We start from the raw sequence: 19,902 nt of genomic DNA, 5'->3' as shown, positions 1-19,902 counted from the left end.
AGCCAGGCAGAGTGAAAGAGGCAGAGACGTGGTGCTGAGGGCCGTGGTTTAGCACCAGCCTTGTTTGAATCAGAGAATGGTTGGACTCATGATCTTAAAGGTCTTTTCCAAACAGGAGCATCCTGGGATCTGGGGGGTGGTGGTGAGAGGCTGAGACCACAGCCTTGCAGCAGTGCCACTGGTAGGCAGTGCCAGTCTGAAGGACTTCTTATTGGATTGGCTTCCATGGTGTAGTCTGTGGAAGTTCTCCAGGTGGCCTCCAGAGCTCTTTGAATGGAGTTTGCAGAGTGACAAAGATGGTGACAGAAGAGGTTGCTCTTAATGTGAAATGTGGTTTAGGGAGGAGAAATGAAGCAGCGAGGGCCTGGAATTGAAGCTAAAAGCACGAAGCAAATGCATTTGGTTTTTCTTAGCTATGGTCTTTGCTTCCTTCTGTCTCTGAGAGGGGCTTTTTGTAAAGGCCAGAGTGGCAGGACAAGGGGGGGTGCCCTCAGCCTGGGTTGAGATGAGACGTGAGGAAGAAATTCTTGCCCAGGAGGGTGGCGAGGCACTGGAACAGGCTGCCTGGGGAAGCCGTGGAGACTTCACGCCTGGAAGTGTTGGCAGCCAGGCTGGATGGGGCCGGTGGAGGTGTCGCTGCTTGCCGCAGGGGGCTTGGAGCTGGGTGATCTTTGAGGGCTCTCCCAGCCCAACCCAGGCTGGTTGGTTTCCAGCGAGGCCTAACGATGCGTTGGTGGCTGTGTGAGGGGTGCTGGGCCCTGCCCGCAGCCATCGCAGTGCGTCAGAGGCAGCGCGGGGAAAGTTGTTTGTGTAATGAAGGCCTTGGAGCTGTGGCCAGAGGTTAGAGGAGCAAGAAGCTAAGTGAGCAGTCTCCCAGGACAGTCCCTGCTCTTCAGGGTCTCTAATAAGGAGATGCAGAGAATTTTGCCATGGTTTTGGACCTCAGCTCCAAGGCTGAGCAGATTGGGCAGGGGGAGGCTGTGGAGCCGTGGTCCTGCCGGCTCCAGCGCTCTGCTCCCTCGCTTCCTGCTGTGGCCAAACAGAGTTCCTCCACCACGTGAGCACGCAGCAGAGCCCCCCCAGCAAAGCCTCTGCTTCATTCCCATTTCTGGGTTTCTCTGGTGTTTTCTGATGTTTCAGGAGTTATCTCAAGACTCGTTTGGGTCCCAGGCATCCTCTGCTCCCTCAATGGCTTCCAGTAAAGGGCAAGAAGAGATGAACTTGAACCTTCAGTCCAGACCTTCGAGCCTGCCGGTGAGTGGAGAGCTGATCTGGAAGGGAGCGGGGTGAGGGCAGTCAGAAGCACGGCAGGAGAAATTAGCACCGGTTGTATTCCACATGGAAATGGGAATGATGGAGGCTGCCTGTGCTTTCTACAAAGTCATTAGCTTCTGGCTTCCCACTGGAGAGTAAATGTAATTTACAGGAGAATGGATGCGAGAGCCAAGGTTAACCCTGAGTGCTCTGCTTCGCAGCTGCCGCTCCAGAGCCCTTTTCTGGGTGAGCTTTCTGCAGTGCCCCAGGTTGCTGGCAGAGCAGACCCTGACCTTCAGGAGGAGGTCTCTCATTCGGGTTTGACTTTCTTGTTCTCCAGCTCGTTGCTGCTCTGGTGGTAGCAGAGTGGCAGCACAGTTCCCTTTCTGGGTTGTTGGATCCTTCCACTGCTGATTTGAGCTTCTTTGGTCCACTTTACCTGAACAGTTGGTGAAAAAAGTCAAGTTTAGTAGCACCTGGAGCAGGGAAGGTCCCTCACAGGCAGCTCCTTCCTTGACAGGTGGAGGATTGTATTTTCTTTAGCATTCTGACTCTGCTTGCTGCAAAGGGCTGGGTATGAGGTCAGTTCCAGCAGGTTCTGGACCAGAAGAGTCTAACTTTGGGTTAAAACTTCATCAAGAAACAGAGAAGGGTTAAACTTTGGTTGGCACAAGTTAGTCTGGGCCTGACTTGGAGGGAGAGTTCTGAGGTGCTGGGTTCTTGATTTTGCTGATAATTGTGGTTGTAAGCAGTAGGAAGTGGGGGAGGTTTTGCTGCTCTCCTTTAGCCATTCCATTACTTTTTTTTCCCTTTAGCCCTGTCATTTTTTCACTCAGCCCCTGGCTCAGGCAGGCTTGTGAGCTGCAGCTGCATTGGTCAGAGGAGACTGAGCTGTGCATGGAGCAAAGTTATTTCTGCTCTCAGCAAGGAGAGCAGCTTTGCTGTGAGCCCCTTGAAGTAATTCTTATGGATGGTGGGGAAAATACGAAGTGATTCTAGCCCTGACTACCTGATGGGAGTAGTTGTGGGTTGCTTCTTTTTTCCCCCCATTTCTTCTATTTCCCTCTTCTGGACCCTGATTATAAAGGTTTAATTTGTTCTGAGGCCTGGGGGAAAAATCCTTTTAAATAGCATGTTTCTTTCCACTCTGCCTCTCCACAAGTTCTTCCATGTGACCCATCTGCTGGCAAGGAATGTAGGAAAAGTGAAGGCACTGAAGTAATTGAAGCAATTGCTGTAGCTGGGAACGGTGGGAAGTCCTGCTCCGTGGCATTGCTGATGGAGCCTCCATGAATCCTACCAATCAGTGCCCTCTGACTCAGATTATAGGAATTAGTTGCTCTGCTTAGCAGAAGTGGCTCCTTCTCAGCACCACGTGGGAGTTCGGTTTATACCTTGTGGTTAAATGTGTTTGGCCCCTTTCAAGTTTCACCTTTTGCCAAGCAGTTAAAGCAAAGAGATTCAGCTCTGCTGTGGGTGAAGGCACCTGGGGACCAGGGAGTGGGATCCAGCTGAAAAGGGTTAAATTGTGGGATCATGGAATCCTGGAATGGCTCAGCTTGGAAGGGACCTCAGAGCTCATCTGCTCCAACCTCCCCCCACCATGCCCAGGGACACCTTTCAACAGGGCTCAGCTGCTCAAGGCCTCATCCAGCCGGGCCTTCAGTACCCCCAGGCAGGAGGCAGCCACAGCCTCCCTGGCAGCCCTGTTTCAGAACTTCTTCCTCGGCTCCAGTCTCAGCCTGCTCTGCCTCAGCTCCAAACCATTCCCCCTTGGCCTGTCTCAGACACCCTCAGCAAAAGTCCCTCTGCAGCCTTCCTGCAGGATCCCTTCAGGCACTGGCAGGCATCTCTGAGGTCCCCCTTGGAGTCTTCTCTTCTCCAGTCTGCACAACCCCAGCTCCCTCAGCCTGTTCTTGCAGCAGAGGTGCTCCAGCCCTTGGATCATCTTTGTGGCCTCCTCTGGACTTGCCCCAGCAGCACTGTGTCCCCCTTATGATGGGCACAACAGACATATGCCCACCAATTTCTGACCAGGTACTGCAGGGGGTTACTGAAGAGAAATGCAGGGTGCAAAGCATGGCTCCAGCTGTGGGAAGTGGGCAGCTGCAGAGCGCACTGCCCTGGGAACAGACACTGATGCTGCCTGCTTGCTGGCTGTGTGGTTAGGACATCAGGTGTTCTGCTGCTCACCCAGTCCCGGGTGGCTTTTGGGCCTTCTCTTCCCTGGTAGGCAAGAAGTCTCCCTGCAGAAACTCAGCTTCTGTTGCTGTTCATGGTTCATAAGTCCTTGTTGTCTTCTTAGGGTCCTATAGCCACCAGCACCTCTGTCTCTACCTGAGAATTGCAGTGCTGCTGTGGGGTGGTTTGAAGGGGAGGAGCTCTGAGCCATGTGGAAGCCATCTCCTTGTTCAGGAATTGATCTCTTGCACAGCTTTTGGCCTGGGGATGCTCAGAAACAGGAGAGTTTGGTGGAAGGACGCTGGGGATTGCTTTTTGTCTTCCTTCTGTTGCTCGGTCTGGTCGGGAGGGCTCCTGGGTGCCTGTTCAGTTCTGCATCACTTAACAGAAGCATGGTTGGTGGTGGTTTCATGATTTTGTGGAGCTGTGAGCCCTCTGCCAAGCCTCAGTGGGCACTGTGGAGTAGCTCCCTGGGTATCTTGGAATCGGTGCCAATGGTGCCATGCATCATCTGTAATTAAAGAGCAGCTCCAGCAGAAGGAGCTTCCTGCCTTCAAGGTTCGTGGGAGGTGTTGGGTTCATGCTCCCTCAAGTCTTTGGCCTTTGCATGTGAGTGTTGGACAGCAGCTGTGGTGGTGGGATCCTGAGCAGCAGAGGGGCAGAGTGTTCCTCGGGCTGGCCCCATCCCCTGGTCACCTCCTGTCAGCTTCTTGCCACACTGATGCTCTGCCTGCCTTCAAGGTGTCTTCCCAGCCATGACTTTTGTGTCACTACCAAAACTTTGTCCTGATGATTTTGCCACACTCTGAGTGTGAGCAGCAGAAGGTTCAGATTCCTGCTTCATTCAGTGCTTCATCCACCAAAGGGTTTGGTTTTGCATTGCTGCTGCTGTAGCCTGCTCTGGCTCTCTTCCTGCTGTGGTCTTCCCTCCCTGAGGATGCTGAGGTGCTATGTTTTGGAGGAGGATGCTGCTGCTGACCTCCACTCACTGATCTCCACGAGGTGCTGCATCCCTGCCAGTATCCTGCCTGCTGCTTGCTTCCTCCAGCAGTCTGGGAGAAGAATTTCTCTGAAGGATTTGCTGCTTCCCTGGGGAGTCTCCATCAGGATTGCAGCTGAACTGAACTCCGATTGCTGAGTATGGGAGAAGTGAAGTGCAGCCTTCTGTGGCTGCCTGTAATAGAGGAGCAGGAATCCTTGGGACAAATCTGCTCCTCCCAGGAGATTCCCTCAGCTCTTCTCCTTAGCAAAGGGTTTTTCCTGGCGAGTTGGGCCCAGGTTATTCAGTGGCTTTACCTTCTGAGGCTTGGATCCTGAGTCTGTAGGGGTCAGATGTCTGCAGCTGGCAGTTACCTTCTGCTTGGACATGGAAGGTGCTGGGAACACGTAGAGGAGAAGCCAGCAGGGTGCTGGGCATTGCCCAGCTGGGTTTGGGTCACAAAGCAGCTCCACTGCAAGGCTCTCTGGAGTTTGAGGTCTGCTGGGAGGAGCTTTGTGTTTTGTCATGGAACATGCAACAAGGTCGGGCTGGATGAGGCCTTGAGCAGCCAAGCCTGGTTAGGAGGTGTCGCTGCCCCTGGCAGGGAGGTTGGAGGAGATGATCTCTGAGCTCCCTTCCGACCCAAGCTGTTCTGTGATCCTCTGCAGCGCATCTTGCCCCAGTCTGTCCTGTGGGCTGCCCTGGAGGAGCTGAGTGCAAGTTCTTGCTGTCTGTGAGGTGGGTGGGGAGCAGAGTGGTGAGATGGTGGTTGCCACCCCAGGCTGTTTGGACCTCCCCAGCCACAGCTGTTGGTGTCTGTGGTGTTAGGACTTCCAGGTTGGTCCCAGAAGCTGTTTATAAAGCAAAACTGAGCTGATAGCTGTGTGTGCTGCCTTGTGCTTGCTGTTCACTGGACCTTCTGGGATGTCTTCAGGAAGCTTTTTCCTACCTGTGGAAGTCCCAACTTCTGTGGGAGGCACTTCCAGTACTGCTTTGGCAGGAAAGTCTCTGCTTGAGATGAGGCTCCTGGCTGAAGCAGGACAGGTAGCAGCAAGGCTTTGGAGGTCCAGAAATAGTGATGTTGTGTGTTGAGTTGCTCCAGGGAAGGAAGCAGACTGGGGCAGAAGTCTCAGAACTCCCACCCCAGATTGTCCTCAGTTTGGGTCAGTGTAATGTGCAGCCTGAGGCAGAAATCTCATCCCTGTCCTGGGCAGCTTATTTTTATCTCCCTTTGTTGGGGGAGTTGTTTTAGTCTCAGTGTTGGGAACTTCTTTTGCTTATTCAGCTGCATTTCGTTTTGGTTCATCTCTGATTTTTCTCTCTGAGAAGTGTCTTGTCAGTGGCAGAGAGGAATCTAAGCAGCTAAAAACAAAACTCCAGATCCATCTTTAACTTTGGAACGTGCATTCTGCTGCTGGGGCTTGCAGCACGGATTTAGCAGAATCAGATTTTGTGGAGGAGGGAGAGGAATGAGGCTGCAGAGTTTGGGCTTGTGCAGGGAGAGCCTTTCTGTGAATATCCTCAGCAGCTGTGGGGTCTCCTCCTTGGGTTACCTCTCCCTTTCTTAGGGAAGGAAGGGCTGTGGGCACTGGAGGCTGTCACGGGAGCTCCGCTTGGCTTCTCCCTTCTTCCAGAGTGCTTCAAGTGGGGTAAAGTTGAGCTCTGTCAGCTGTGTCCTCTGACCTGAAAATAATCAATGCAACAGGCTGAAGCACAGCAGAAGTCTGCCTGGGAGCTGCTGTGGATGAGCAGGGAGGTGCAGCCCAGGAGATGAAGGCTTCCTTAAAAGTGCTTGGAGCTTAAAGTTAGTCATTTTGGCAATTTTTGGGGGGTGGGAGGAGGGGAAGAGAAGCTTCTCCAGTTGAACCTGCTGAGCACTTGAAGCTCTTCTTTCCTCTTCCACATGGCACTTCCTGCTCGTGTTTGGTTTGTATTTGGCCTTTTGAGCTTGGTTTATTGCTTGCCTTCAGAGGGGGATGAGTGCTGTGCGTGTTCAGAGCAGGGGAGCTGCAGGCTGTGGTGCTTGGGCATCGCAGAGGGTATGCAGATGAGCACTCCAGCACCTGGAGGCCTGCCTGAGGGGCCTGAACCCTGCTCCTGCAGAGATGCTGCCTGCCAATTTGTGCTGACCTGCAGGTTTCTGCCCCAAGCTGTGGTGACACAGGGCAGGTGGAAGGGTTCTGTTTCCTGAGCAGGGCTTTTCCCCGCGTGTGAGGACTCCGCCTTCCCTCCGATGTCTTTTTGGTGTTGCTAACAGTGGGGAGTGTTGGGGGCAGCTCAGGAGGCTGCCCTGGCCCCCAGCTGCTCCAGTGCTGTGGGAGCGGTCGGAGCAAGCTCGTCTCGAAGGTCCCTTCCGTCCCAAGCCATTCTCTGCTGCCTCTCCACGCCTCTGACCTGCTTCTCAGCGCCGCTTCCATCCTCCCAGCCCTGCGCCGGGCTGCAGCTGAGCTGATCCAGCCTGGTATCTGGGAGCAACCTCCCCGGGCAGGCTGCATCACCTCGGAGCCCTTGGCCCTCCCCGGGAGCAGCGAGGCCCTGCCGGAGCCTGCGCCCTGCTGGCCGGAGCCTGCCGGAGCCTGCCGGAGCCTGCGCCCTGCTGGCCGGAGCCTGCCGGAGCCTGCCGGAGCCTGCGCCCTGCTGGCCGCGGCCTCGCTTCCTGTGTCTGTTCTGGTCGGGAGCAGCTCTGCTCCGCTCGGCTCCGCTCCGCTTCCTGCCTGCACGCCCAGCGCAGCTTCCCCCGGCTCCAGCCCGCCCCTTCCCTGGGAGCGCTGCTGGGGAGATAGGAGCCGGAGACGCCTGCCTGGAGGAGGAGAGGGTCTGGTGGGCTTGGGCGGCTGGCAGGCCGGGCTGGGGCAGGACAGCAGGAAATCGCTGTGGGCTGAGCACCTCTGCCCTTGGAGCCCAAACAGCAGCCCCGTGCCCTGTCACAGCATCCTTGCTCTGCTGCTGCTGAAGGCGAGAGGTGATCCTGTGCTTCCCAGAGCGCTGCCCAGAGCCTCGCTGCCGCAGGGCAGGGAAATCAGGAGTTAACTTCTGTTTGCCTGCTGACTTGGTGCCACTGGAGACCCTTTAAAGCGTGCAGAAGCCTCTTGCCAGGCTGGCAACAAACCTGCTGTAGCTTCCTCCTGGAAGGGGCTACCAAAGAGCCAGGAAGGGACTTCTGACAGAGGCTTGTAGTGATAGGAGAGGGGCAAGGGATTGAGGCGTTAAGGAGGGCAGGTTGAGGCTGGGGACTGGGAGGAAGTTCTTGACAGTGAGGCTGGGCAGACACTGGCACAGGCTGTCCAGGAGGACTGTGGCTGTCCCCTGCCTGGAGGTGTTCAGGGCCAGGTTGGATGAGCTGGTGGAGGTGTCCCTGCCCATGGCAGGGGGCTGGAGCTGGATGCTCTTTAAGGTTCCTTCCAACCCATTCTGTGAGTCTTGGCATCCTCTCTGCCCTTTCCATCCAAACTGACCCCTGTTGGAGGTCCCACACCATGCAGAGGGCACAGGGTCCATGTTGTGACCTTCACCTGTGTGTAGCAGTCACAGGGACGAATGAAGGTGTTAGAGGTTGGCTGAGAGGCCTCTGAGCACTGCTGCACCTCAGCTCTGCTCTTACTGCCCTCCAGATGTGCTGGGCTGGCCTGTGTGGAGAAGCTCTCCAGGTGGTGCTCACCCATGGGCCAGGGCTCTGCTCTGCTCTCACCCTGCTGCAGCCACATTGCTCCCATGGGTGCCTGCACCCTGGTGGGTGCCAGGCCTGTGCTGGGCTTTCAGCCAAGGCCTGGTAACTGAGGAGTTGTGGAGTCATTTTTATGTCAGGTTTTACCTAGGCAAAGAGAAACCTTCCTTTGGAAAACAAAAGGTTGCACCTCCTGAGAGGAGCAGCAGAGACACCTCTAGGAATTGCCTCTCCTGTGCCCCTGATCTGGAGGGTGGCACAGGGCCTGCGTCCAGCCCAGCCCGGGCCAGGTTGCCATGGTTATGGCACCTCTCCCCGGGCACCTCGCTGCTGCTGCTCAGCACAGGGGCAGGACTCCCTCAGGTCTTCCCAAAGGTGTTCTCAGTTCCCTGTCCCTCCTGGGCAGGCAGCTCCTGGCCAGGGCTGCTTTCTCTCGAGGTGCCCCAGCTGGCAGTGCTGGGAGCTCGGCTGTAGCCCCTCCTGTGGCTCTGTTGCTGCTTCCCCACAGGCAGGATGGACTTGGGGGAGGAGCTGCCAGCTTTTAGCTGGCACTTGAGCAGCCTCTGCCAGCCAGAGCACTGCCAGGCTCACCAGGTTTGCAAATCCCAACGCTGGGAAAGCTTGGAAGGAAGATTTCCTTCCTCCCCCACCAGAATCTTCCTTCTGCTTCTTTAGGAGTGGATTCTGACCCTCTGAGTCGGTCCAGGGAGGCAAATAACAGCACTGAGGGCTGGGCTGTGTTAAAATGCAAAGTTCTGCCTGAAGAGAGCCTTCTTCATCCTGCCCTGATTCCAGACTGCTGCCTGCCCCTTGCTTTGCCCACCCTCGCTGGTGTGCTGGGCATGGTGGCACCAGCAGGTGCTGAGCTAAATGCTTCTGCAGTCTGACCTGGACACATCAGGGACTGGGAAGCACCTTCCAGAGGAAGCACTGCTGGGGGCCTGGGACATGCTTATGGCTGGCAGGGAGCTTCCTGCCTCTTAGGTGATTTAATGTTTCATAGGACCTGGGGTTCGTCTTCAGCCTGCTGGAGAATACTTCAAACACTTCTGGAAGGGAAGCAAAAGCTCTTTAGATAAAGGGACTGGGATCTGTGATCATGGAGGCACAGAAAAGATTGGGTTGGAGAAGCCCTCTGGGATCATCCAGTCCAACCATCAGACAAACTCCACCATGGCCACCAAACCATGGCCACACCTTTCTTAAACAGCTCCAGGGATGGGGACTCCACCACCTCCCTGGGCAGCCTGCTCCAATCCCTGACCACTCTGGCAGCAAAGAAATTGTTCCTCCAGCCTAACCCTTCCCTGGTGCAACTTGAGGCCATTTCCTCTCATCCTGTCACTTATTCCTTGGCAGAAGAGCCAAACCCCCACCTGGCTACAGCCTCTTCCAGGGAGCTGTAGGGAGCAATGAGGCCTCTCCTGAGTCTTCTGTTCTCTGAACCCCACTAGGTCCCTCAGCTGCACCCCAGTCCTGTTCTCCAGACCCCTCTCCAGCTTTGTTACCCTTGATCTGAGACCTGGTTTCTCACCAAGGTCTGGGGTCAGACCACCTGTTCTGATCCATGTGATGGACTTGCAGGTCTCACTCTGCCTGCATCCCCAGCACCCTCCAGAACACCAGCATTGCCGGGAGTATCCTCAGCTGCTGGTGCCTGGGGTCCTCCAAGCTTCCTTCCTGCAGCCTGTTTTTGGGTCCCTGTTAGCACTGCAGCTGAGGTTCTGCCATCCCATGTGGCTGCACTGCTGCAGGGTGGCCAAGCCAACTGCGCTGGCCCGAGCCCAGCTTCGCTGTCTGCCATCGGTGCTTGGAGCACTTTGATGTTGGATCCGCGCGTAGGTAACCCTGGCAGTGCTGCTGAGCAGCTTCCAGAGGGCGAAATGAAAACTCCCCTGGAGAGTTCTGCTGCTGCATGTCCCAGGCCCTGCAGGAGAGCTCAGCACCCAGCGCTGCTGCCCTGCCACGGGCGAGCTTTCCCTCCGGCATCTCCCTGTGGGGGTGAATCGTGGTCACTGCTGCTCCACTTCGTGCTGCACCTCCAGCTTCGGGCTCTCTGCTCTCCAGAGATGGAGAACGTGAGCGATGGCTGGGCTGGGGGAAGGGCAGGCCCCACCCCCCCCTCCCTGCTAGTTTATTCTTTTAATTTTTATTTGGAGGGGGAGAAAAGGAAGGAGGAGGCAGAGGGCAGGAGCAGGAGATGTGATTAAAGCTGCTGCCGAGCAGCTCCGTGGGAGTGCAGTATCGACCTGGGAGGAATCAATGGCTGCTGCGGGAGCGGCGCAGGCTGCGCTGCCAGCTCTGCCCTTGCAGGAATGTGGCACAGCCAGCGGCGCTTCCCTCGCCCATCCTCCCTCCTGGCTCCTGCCGTCCCCGCTCCCCACCAGGCTCACCTACATTTGCTGAGGTGGATTAGAGCAGCAGCTTTATTTTTGCAGCGGGGGTAGAACTGCGCCTGTGACACTGAGCCCCTCCTCCCGGCAGCCTCCTTTCCAAATGCTCTTTTTTCCTGCAGTGCAGCTACAGCCAGCAGCTTCCACCAGTTTGTCTAAGCCAGCCTGCGAGAGCTGAGCTTCTCAGCTGCTGTTCTGAGCAAGGAAGCTGCACGGAGCTCTCTTGCCTGTTCTAGTCCCCATCTTGGGTTTGTAATTGTTGGTGCTGATGCCTGAGAGGAGCTGAAGCTGCTGGGAAGGGAAGGGAACATGGAGTCCAGGTAGCAGAGGCTGAAGCCTTGCTAGGGTTGCCTGCCTGCTGTATGCTTTTGCGGGCAGGAGGTTTTCCCCTGGAGCAGTAGAAGTCCAGCACTTGTTTCCCTTTGTGCAAGGCCTGCTGGGGTGAGTGCCCTGCTGGAGTGGGGCTGGGAGGGGTTTGTGCTGGCAGGGTTTGTAACCAAGCTCTCAGGAGAGCTTGCTGCAGAACCCCAGCCCTGAGCCTGGCTCCTCACACGCAGGCCCTGCTCAGAGCAGAAGCTGAGCTTCCAGGGACATGTCCAAGGGGCCAAGCTCAGATTTCATTGCACAATGAAATTCCTTTGCTCTTCCAAGTGCTGATCTGGTCCTGCCTGGAAGGACTCTCCAAGAGATGAGGCCACGTGCTTAAAAAGCTCTCCTAGAACACACAAGTGTCCAGGGCAGCTCATGCTGGTGTGGCAGTGACCTTCCTCCTGGCTGTTCCCCAGGAGAAAGTCCTCTAAAGCCAAAGCTCTCAGCACCTCAGGGCTGTGGCAGTGAGGGGAAGCTGTGTGTGGGCACGGGGACAGCAGCTTTGTGCTGCCAGGCCGTGGGGATATTTGGGGACTCTTCAGTCATCTTGGGTGGCTTGAGAATGTGGCTGGATGTGCTTCCTGCCCCTGTGTGAAGCGAAAGCAGGGCCAGGGAACCTGGCAGCTTAAGAAGAGGCATTTCTGGGCTGTACCCCGGGCCTGCTGCAGCAGGACAGGGTGCAGAGCACACGGAGGAGTGTTCACAGCTTCTCCCCCTTCCCGTTCCAGAACTGTTGTAGGTGTGGTGAGAGGTTTCACTGGAGAGACATCCTGCACACACCATTCCTCTTCTTCATCTCCATCCCATGTGTGCACCAAGGATGGTGATGATCTGGGAGCTGCTTTAGGTGCTCTAAAGCTGGACTCCTGCGTCATGCCCGATGGGGCAAGGGCAGAGCGAGGTGAATGGTGCTCTGCTCTGGGACCACCTGGACATTGTGCTGATAGGGCAGGGCTTGGAAATCTGCTTGGGCCTTGGAATAGTTCACTTTCTTCTCATGGCCATGGCAGGTCCTTACATCCCCACCCAGGGTGGCCTGCAGCTGCCCACCAAACACTGCCAGGCAGTGCTCAGAGGCTTCCATGCTGGTGGTGGTCCTGACTGATGGGCTTTGGCAGAGTTTGAGGCCTGGCAAGTTGGAGTTGGGCAGGGGTGATGCAGGGCTTGCAGGAGTGTGGACCCTTCCCAGTGTGCCTCCAGTAACCTGAACCAGTTTGGGGACTGGAAAACTCCATTCTGGCTTTGATTCATCAGCAGGAAAAAGGTCTGGGGACAGCAGGTCCAAGGAGAAGGATGCGCTAGGTGTCTGTGCTGCCCAGCTCCAGCTGCTGCTTTCTCCTGGGAAGCCAAACTGGCAGAGGCAATTCAGTAAGTAGGAAGGTGGTGGCAGAGCCCTGTCCAGACTCTTCTGTCTCCTCTGTGGGAATCTCAAGTCAGCTTTGCCAGGTGTCTGGTCAGATGTGCTGTGAATGTGTAAGTGTGGTGTAAGTGGAGCACGCTGAGGTCTCTGGGCCACGCCGGGTTAGGAGGCAGAGTGCTTTGTGGAGCAGAAGATGGGAAATGAAGCTGCCTGTGCCGTGGAGGCAGGGATGAGCCTGGGCTGGGATGAGCCAGGCAGAGAGCCTGGGCTGGCAGGCAGCTGTGTGGTGCCCGTGGTGGAGAGCACTGAGGTATTCAGGGTGTGGAAGGGCAGGGCCAGCTCAGGACTGTGGAGTGTTGATGGTTCTTGAAAAGAAGCTGCAGAGAAGATGGAATTGTAACAGGAACCCTTTCAGTCAGGGCAGGGAAGAGGCTTTTTGCCTTTCAGGGGATAAATTCAGGCATTGTTCTCTGGTCTTGCTTCGAAGCATCTTCCTGGAGACAACTTCCCTTCCAGGATGTGAGAGCTCCACTGCATGCTCGTCTCCAGATCATCGTTTCCTTGAGTGCCATCCAGTGACCCGACGGTGCCTGCAGCCTCTGCGCCTTCGCTCTGCCCCCACGCTGCTCACATGCGCTTCAGGCCGGGGACGGGCAGAGCAGGGGCAGGCTGCAGTGAGCTCAGTGCTTTCTGGTCAGTCTTCCTGCTCTTCAGATCAGTGGGATGGGCCGGAGTGGAGGCTTGGATCTCTCCTCTGGGGTTTTGTTACCTTGATCTTGAGCGTTTCTCCTTGTTTCATCTCTGTTTGTTTAACAAATGAGCTGCTGGCAGATCCTGCTGCCTGCTCTCCTCAGCCTCTCTGCTCCGGCTCCCTTGTGTCGGCCGTGCCAGGGCTTGCAGCCCCAGCCCTGAGCTGGGTGATCGCCCCTGCCCCCCTGCCTCGGGGACCAGCTCCTCTGCTCCCAGGCCTGGCTGCGTCGCGGTGCGAGGTGGTAGCTGCTGAGCCCTCTCCTGCTGGCAGCGCTGCCAGGGCCGCCTGGCACGGCCGGGGCCGCGCAGCTGGAGCCGCTGTCGTCCCGGGGTCCCCGCGGGCTTCCGCTATCAGGTCACATCCCAAAATAACACTGGGCACTATTTCAAGTGAAGAAACTCAGGCTTTGGGGCTGCAGCCAGCCTGGAGTGTGAGATTCTGTGTGAAATAGTTGGAATCCCTCCAGCGTTTTTGATCTGCATGGCAGATGAGCAATAAAAGGCATAAAAAACACATTGGGAACACGTGAGGAGATCCTCCAGACCCTGACGTCTCCTCGAGTTGGCAGAGTTGCTGCTGTCGAGCCTCACCTCCTGTCTCAGCTCCACTGGCTGTGCTCGTGGGAGGAGGGAAGGGGAGAGCCTTCTCCTGCCTTTCCAGGTCTCCTCCCGACGCTCTGTGGGAGGTAAATAAAACCTCCCTGGCCCTCTCCTCTTGGGCTGGCTCCAGAGCCTGCTGCCGGCAGCAGCTCTCCACTATTTCGAGGAGGGTTTCTGGTTTTTAAAGGCTTCCCTGCTAGGGCTGCCCTGCAAGTGGTCTGGAGAGAGACTGAGGCTTCTTTTCCCCCCGGGCTGTGGTGTGCTCAAGTACCTGAGACAGTGGAGCTGGAAGGTGTCCTTGGGCTCCCTTCAGAGAAGCCAAAGCCCCACTCTGCCTCGGTGCTTGGCATCCTGAGCGAGCCCCTGGCTCGGTGCTGATTAGCTGCATGTGCTTGGGCATTCCAGGCCCTGCCTCTGCTTCTTGCCCTTGCAGGAGTCTCACTTCTGAGGAACTTAGTCCTGCCGAATGCCCTGCTCGGGAAGTGCTGCTCTGCCAGCACTGCTGGGGAGCTGCTGCAGTTCATAAACGTGGAGGTGGAAGTCACTTTATGAGTCCTTTGATTTTTATGGTCCTCTTCCAGTTCATGTCCTGACACCCAAGGAGGGTTGAGAGGAAATCCACTTGTAACAGCTTTCAGCTGATGGTGTGCACGGCTGCTCCGCAGCTCGCTGGTCTGCAGGCTGCTCTTGCCAGCCGTGAGGTCCCTGCCGGTGCGGCAGCAGTGCGGAGAGGCCCTCCCGGCCCAGGCAGCTCTGCAGTCACCTGCTTAATTAGAACTGAATGTTTGCAAATGACTCTGAGCACTCCGGCTGAGCTCTGGTGCCCAGGCCGGGTGGAGACTTCAGCTCGGAGATCCTTATCGAGCTCCTCAGGAGTTAATTTTCAAACAGTTCTAAACCTTGCAGAGATTTTCCTGCCTGCCCTTAGCCAGGGCCTGCCTGGTTCTGTGAGTATGGCTCAGCACACGGAGCAGAGAGTGACCTCCTCAGATCCAGGAGGGAAGCTTGCCTTGCTCTGGGGGAAGATGTCGCACCCAGCCGGGGCAGCAGGCAGCTGCCACCTTTCTCTGGCTCGCTCGCCCAGTGCCGCCTCCAGCGCCAGCATTCAGCATTCTGGCTCAGGTGTCCATTCTAAAAGTCTTCCTCTGAGCAGCTGCAGGCTCTGCCCCTCTGCTCTGGAGGTCTGACTGCCCTGAAGGGCTCACGGTGGGAGGGATTTAAAGCTGCAAAGGGCTTTAGTCTCCATTTCAGTGATGATAACAAATCAGTGTTTGGATGCATTTGATGAGTCAGACTAAAAGTACCTTCACGTATTTAAGGGGAATAAGGTCTGGGAGGGTGACAGAGCCCTGGGGCAGGCTGCCTGGAGAGGATGTGGAGTCTGGAGACATTCAAGACCTTCCTGGATGTGTTCCTGTGTGACCTGCCCTGGGTAACCCTGCTCTGGCAGGGGGTTGGTCTGGATGATCTGCAGGGGTCCCTTCCAGCCCCTCCACTCTGGTTCTGTTGAACCAGCAGCACTGACATTGGGTTTAGGTTGGACTGAGCTGGCTTCTGCACCTTCTAATCCTTCAGCATCTTAGGGGGGACTCTAGAGGTGAATCTCAGCCTGGTGGCTGAAGTTGGCTGCAGTGAGTCTCAGGCAGGGCAGAGCTTTGCTCCTGGTTGTGTTGGTTGCTGCCTCTCTACACCTGCCTCGGGTGGTTTCTGCAGCAGGAGTGTGGAGTTTGTCAGGGTTGTCCTGGGGAAGAAAGCCAAGCAGCTGCATAAAGCAGCAGTGCTCTTGGTGTTGCAGCAGGGAGGCAGTGACCATGGCAAGGGCTCTCAGACTCTATTTTTAGGCTTTTTCTGCAGTTTTTAGCTTTCAGTGAGATAAACCAAAGCTCTTTTTTAAAAGTTCCTCAGGAAGGGAATACTTCAGCAGTAAACAAATATACCTCTGAGACAGCAGTGCAGGAAATGGGCTCTGAGACAGGAGCAGTAATGGGAGGAAGGACACTGTCACCCCAGCAAGTGACTGCTGCTCTCTGCTCCTGTGCAGCATTTGCCATCACTTGTTAGAGCACTTTGATCCAGTTCCACTGCTCAAGCAGACCTGGTACAGCTGGTGCCCAGCTCTCACCTTTGTCCTCCTGACTCTGCCCTGCAAGTGTGATGAGGTGGTTTGGGATTTCCCAGGTTGGTTGCTGTGCTTCTCTAGGTCCAGTTTCCCACTTGCTGGGCCGTGGTGGCATGTGGCTCTCCAGCTGAGATGCTGGGGACGTTGTCAGAGCCTTTTCCCCTTTCCCACACCACCTGGCAGACAGGTGTGAAGCAGTGGCAAGGCTCCTGCTTGCTTCTGAAGGCTGATGACTTGGCAGTGTCTTGTCTGAGGTCCTTCTACCCAGCATGGAGCTGGGCAAGTGTTACCTGACCTGCTGCTGTAGCAGGCAGCATCCTGCCCTTGCAGGGTGTCCAAGGCATTTATCAGTTGGCTCAGCCCTTCTTGGTGGTGTTTCACACTAGGCTGGCTCTGTTGGTGCTGGCCAGCTGAGTTCTGTGCAGAGGGAGCTGATCTGGGGTGCCCTCAGGGACCAGAGTCTGGAACACTCTGAGCCAGGGCTGATTGCTCTGAGAGGCTAACAAAGAATAGGTGAGGTCCTGGTGAGCCTTGCTCTGCCACTTCTGCTCCTGCTGTGATCCTCTGAATCCCTGGCAGAGGTTTTTCCCTTGCAGAGTTACATCCCAGCTTTCCATTCAGGTCTGCCACTGCTGACTCTGCCTTGGGCTGTTTCTTGCTCGGTTACTGCAGGCTGAGCCTGAGGATCTGGGGCAGGTCACTAATTACGGGCTGGAACAGGAGGCCCTGTTGGGTCTGCACATAGCCCCCTGGAGCTGACCCCAGGTTTCAGCCTCACAGGTGATTCTTGGTGCTGTTGCTGTGCAGTCACTGCTCTGGCTTTGGCCTAAGCCTTAAGCTTCTTCAGGATGGATCCATGGAGCAGGAGGGAGGTTCCTAGCTGTGCCTTCAAGAAAAGCTGAGCTTCCCAGGCTGTTTCTTTGCTACCTTGGAAGAAAAGGAAGTGGCAACCCTGAAGAGTATTCCATGGTTTTCTTTTCAATCTCTGTTTACTTTGTTTTTATCCATCTCCAGTGAGCACTTTCCTGCTCACGTGAGCTGTATGCATTAATTATGGTGAGGCAGGAGTTGCTGTCTTGGAGGCTGAGCCATGTTTCTCTTCCAAGCCAAGATCACATGGACTTGTCTCCTCTGTTTGCAGTCTTGTTGATGCATTCTTTACTTGCTCACCTCTAAACTGAAGTAGAAGCAGCAAGCAGGAGAATCAGCCACTCATTGGGACCACCAGTGGGCACTCAGCGTGCCAGGGCCCTCCTGGGTTCAGGGCAGGCAGCAGGATGAGGCAGTTTGGCAGCTGCCTCACTCTGCAGCCACCTTTTGTTGCTGAGCATGATGTGAGCAGAGCTCTTTGGTTTCTGTTTGTGGAGTGCCAAAGGAAGAAGAGCCCCAGAGGGTGTGAGGGAACAGCTCCAGGTCTGTTTTATTCTTGCCTGATGTGTTTCTCTGTGTGTTGCAGGACCTGTCTGGTTCAATAGATGATCTGCCCATGGGTACAGAAGGAGCCCTGAGTCCTGGAGTAAGCACATCAGGGATTTCCAGCAGTCAAGGAGAGCAGAGTAACCCAGCTCAGTCTCCTTTCTCTCCACATACCTCTCCTCACCTGCCAGGCATCAGAGGACCCTCCCCATCCCCAGTTGGATCTCCAGCTAGTGTTGCTCAGTCCCGCTCTGGTCCACTTTCACCTGCTGCAGTACCAGGTGAGGCTACTTGGCAGATGCTGACCTTCTGGTGTGGCTGCCTCCTGCAGCTGGAGAGTGAGTGGCCATGGCCAGTGCCAGAGCTGTGTGGTTCTTGAGCTCCTGGGAGCTCCTTTGTTTGCTTTCCAGTGTCTGAGTTGGGGGGGGTGGCTGGGAGCCCAGCAGTGCCCTTCCGCTGGCTGGCCTTGACTGCTCTTCCTCTTCCTTTTCCTCACTGTGGCTGACATAACCTTCTCCTGGAGCTGTCCTCCTGGCATTGCATGCTGCTGCCTGCTGGGGCTTGTGGTGTGCCAGTCCTGTCATTAACCCCTCTCTTCTTTGTGGCGCAGGCAATCAGATGCCGCCCCGACCGCCCAGCGGCCAGTCGGACACTATCATGCATCCTGCCATGAACCAGTCAAGCATAGCTCAAGACCGAGGTGTGTGACCTGAGGTGAAAGATGTAACTGTGAGGCTGGATGTGTAACTGAAAATGACCTGGCCTGGTGACACGGACTCTGGGGGGGGTGGCATTTAAAAGCTGCCCCAGGTTTACCAGCTGCAAGTGTTGAGGCACCTTGCAGTGACTTCAGCTCTCGGTGGTTTGGCCTCTTGGTGCTCCATCTGAGCTGGTGGTTTGGCTCCTGGGATGTTTTCTCTGGCTCTTAACAAGCTCTTCTGTCTGAATGCTGTGGTCCAAGGTCCATAACTTTAAGCTCACAACAGTGCTGTGTCCTTTTACCTCTGAGAGGATGGGATCAACGTGGGGGAAAATGCAGGGAAGATTCCAGCTCTCACAGCTAAATGAGCCCAAGAGCAGCAGCAGCCCCTGGGGCTTGCAGAGCTGTGCTGTCTGCTGCTGTCACCCGAACCTGGGTGGCTTTTCTCTGGCTAAACCAGGAAATTGGATCTGTTATCTTAGCAGATAGCAGTGGCTCCTTCACAGCCATGCTGGAGATCTGGCCAGGCTGCTGCTGCAAGGGTTCTGTCAGCGTGTCCCAGGGGTTGCTGTGACCTAAGAATGTGGCCAGTGGCAGCTCTGGGTACTTGGCACTAACAATTGTCTGCTCCACTCTCCGGGTGCCCAGGTTACATGCAGAGGAATCCTCAGATGCCCCAGTACAGCTCACCCCAGCCTGGCTCAGCCTTATCTCCTCGTCAGTCTTCTGGAGGCCAGATGCACGCTGGCATGGGGCCCTACCAGCAGAACTCCATGGGGAGCTATGGACCCCAGGGTGGGCAGTATGGACCTCAAGGTGAGGCATGGTGGAAGCCGAGTTCAGCAAATACAAGAGGTCTTTCTCCAGTGTAGCATCTGGGCTCTGATAAACTTTTAGCTTGTCCCCTCTCAGTGTTTGAGTGACACAAGGCAGAGCACTCCTTAGGGCTGGGGGATCTGGGCTTTGCTCATGGTGAGATTGATGGAATCACAGAAGGGGTTGGGTTGGAAAGGACCTTGAAGATCATCAAGTTCCAACCTCTTGCCATGGACAGGGGCACCTCCCATTAGCCCAGGTTGCTTAGAGCCCCATCCAGCCCAGGGTGTTTGCAGGGCTACATCCAGACGTGGATGTCCCTAGGTTAGAAGGGAGGTCATGCCCCCAGTGCAAGCAGAGCCAGGTCAGGTCTCTGAGGAGAAAGAAAATGGGGGGGTGTAAGTTTTGGAAAGGGTTAAAGGGGGTTGTCTGGGGGCTTTCCTCACATTCTGTCCTGACCATTTAGCTCATTGCTTGGCTGAGGCTTTGGAAGGGTTTCAGGCAGCTTTTGGATCGTTGTTGTTCCTTGGCTGTGTCAAAACACATTTTGTGTGGCTTATCTCCAAGCGCTCTGACTTCTGGTGAGGTGTGAGCACTCCCCCTCAGCTCTCTTAGTGATCTTTAAATATTTGCTGATGGAGGGTTTTGGTGGTGATTCATGAACTGCCTGGTTGACTGATCCTGTCTTTCCCCTCTTTTATCTCCCTAGGAGGTTATCCCAGGCAGCCAAACTACAATGCTATGTCCAATGCCAACTACCCCAGCCCGGGGATGGGAGGAAGCATGAACCCCATGGGAGCAGGGAGCCAGATGCATGGGCAGACTGGTGTGCCACCCTACAGTGGGCTTCCTCCAGGGAGGATGACCCATGCCACCATGGGGAACAGACCTTACGGACCTAACATGGCAAATATGCCACCTCAGGTGGGGACAGGGATGTGCCCCCCGCCCGGGGGCATGAACCGCAAAGCACAAGAGGCAGCTGCCGCTGCCATGCACGCTGCTGCCAACTCCATCCAGAACAGGTGAGCAGCAGCATTGCCCTGCTCTCTGCCCAGGTCCCTTCCCTCTGGCATCTCTGGGGTTCAGAGCTCTGGGGTGCTGCTGAACCAGACCCCCTGGAAGGTTTGCTCTTCCTGGGCCCTCGCTCATCAGTCTGAGCCTTGCAGAGCTCGACCATGCAGCTTCTGGGACTCCTCTTTAAGGACATACTTGGGGAGAACTCAGTATGTGTAGATGAAATCTGTTCAAATCTGAGCTCATTTCAGTTGGTTTTGCTTTCTGCTCCTCTTTGTTAATGA

General features: G+C 55.8%; 1 protein-coding gene across 1 annotated transcript in view; it reads left to right on the top strand.

Annotated features, from left to right (window-relative positions):
* The window catches only part of ARID1A (AT-rich interaction domain 1A), a 58,713-nt gene that overhangs the window by 25,089 nt on the left and 13,722 nt on the right, over positions 1-19,902 (top strand). The window contains exons 4-8 of the mRNA XM_064172646.1: positions 1,141-1,254; positions 17,126-17,366; positions 17,696-17,785; positions 18,434-18,601; positions 19,311-19,626. Of these exons, the coding sequence (XP_064028716.1) occupies positions 1,141-1,254; positions 17,126-17,366; positions 17,696-17,785; positions 18,434-18,601; positions 19,311-19,626 (929 nt within the window). The remainder of the gene's footprint in view (positions 1-1,140; positions 1,255-17,125; positions 17,367-17,695; positions 17,786-18,433; positions 18,602-19,310; positions 19,627-19,902) is intronic.

The sequence above is a fragment of the Pogoniulus pusillus genome, chromosome 37 (genome assembly GCF_015220805.1).
Source record: "Pogoniulus pusillus isolate bPogPus1 chromosome 37, bPogPus1.pri, whole genome shotgun sequence".
Taxonomy (NCBI): Eukaryota; Metazoa; Chordata; class Aves; order Piciformes; family Lybiidae; genus Pogoniulus; species Pogoniulus pusillus.
This window is presented reverse-complemented; position numbering and strand designations above follow the sequence as displayed.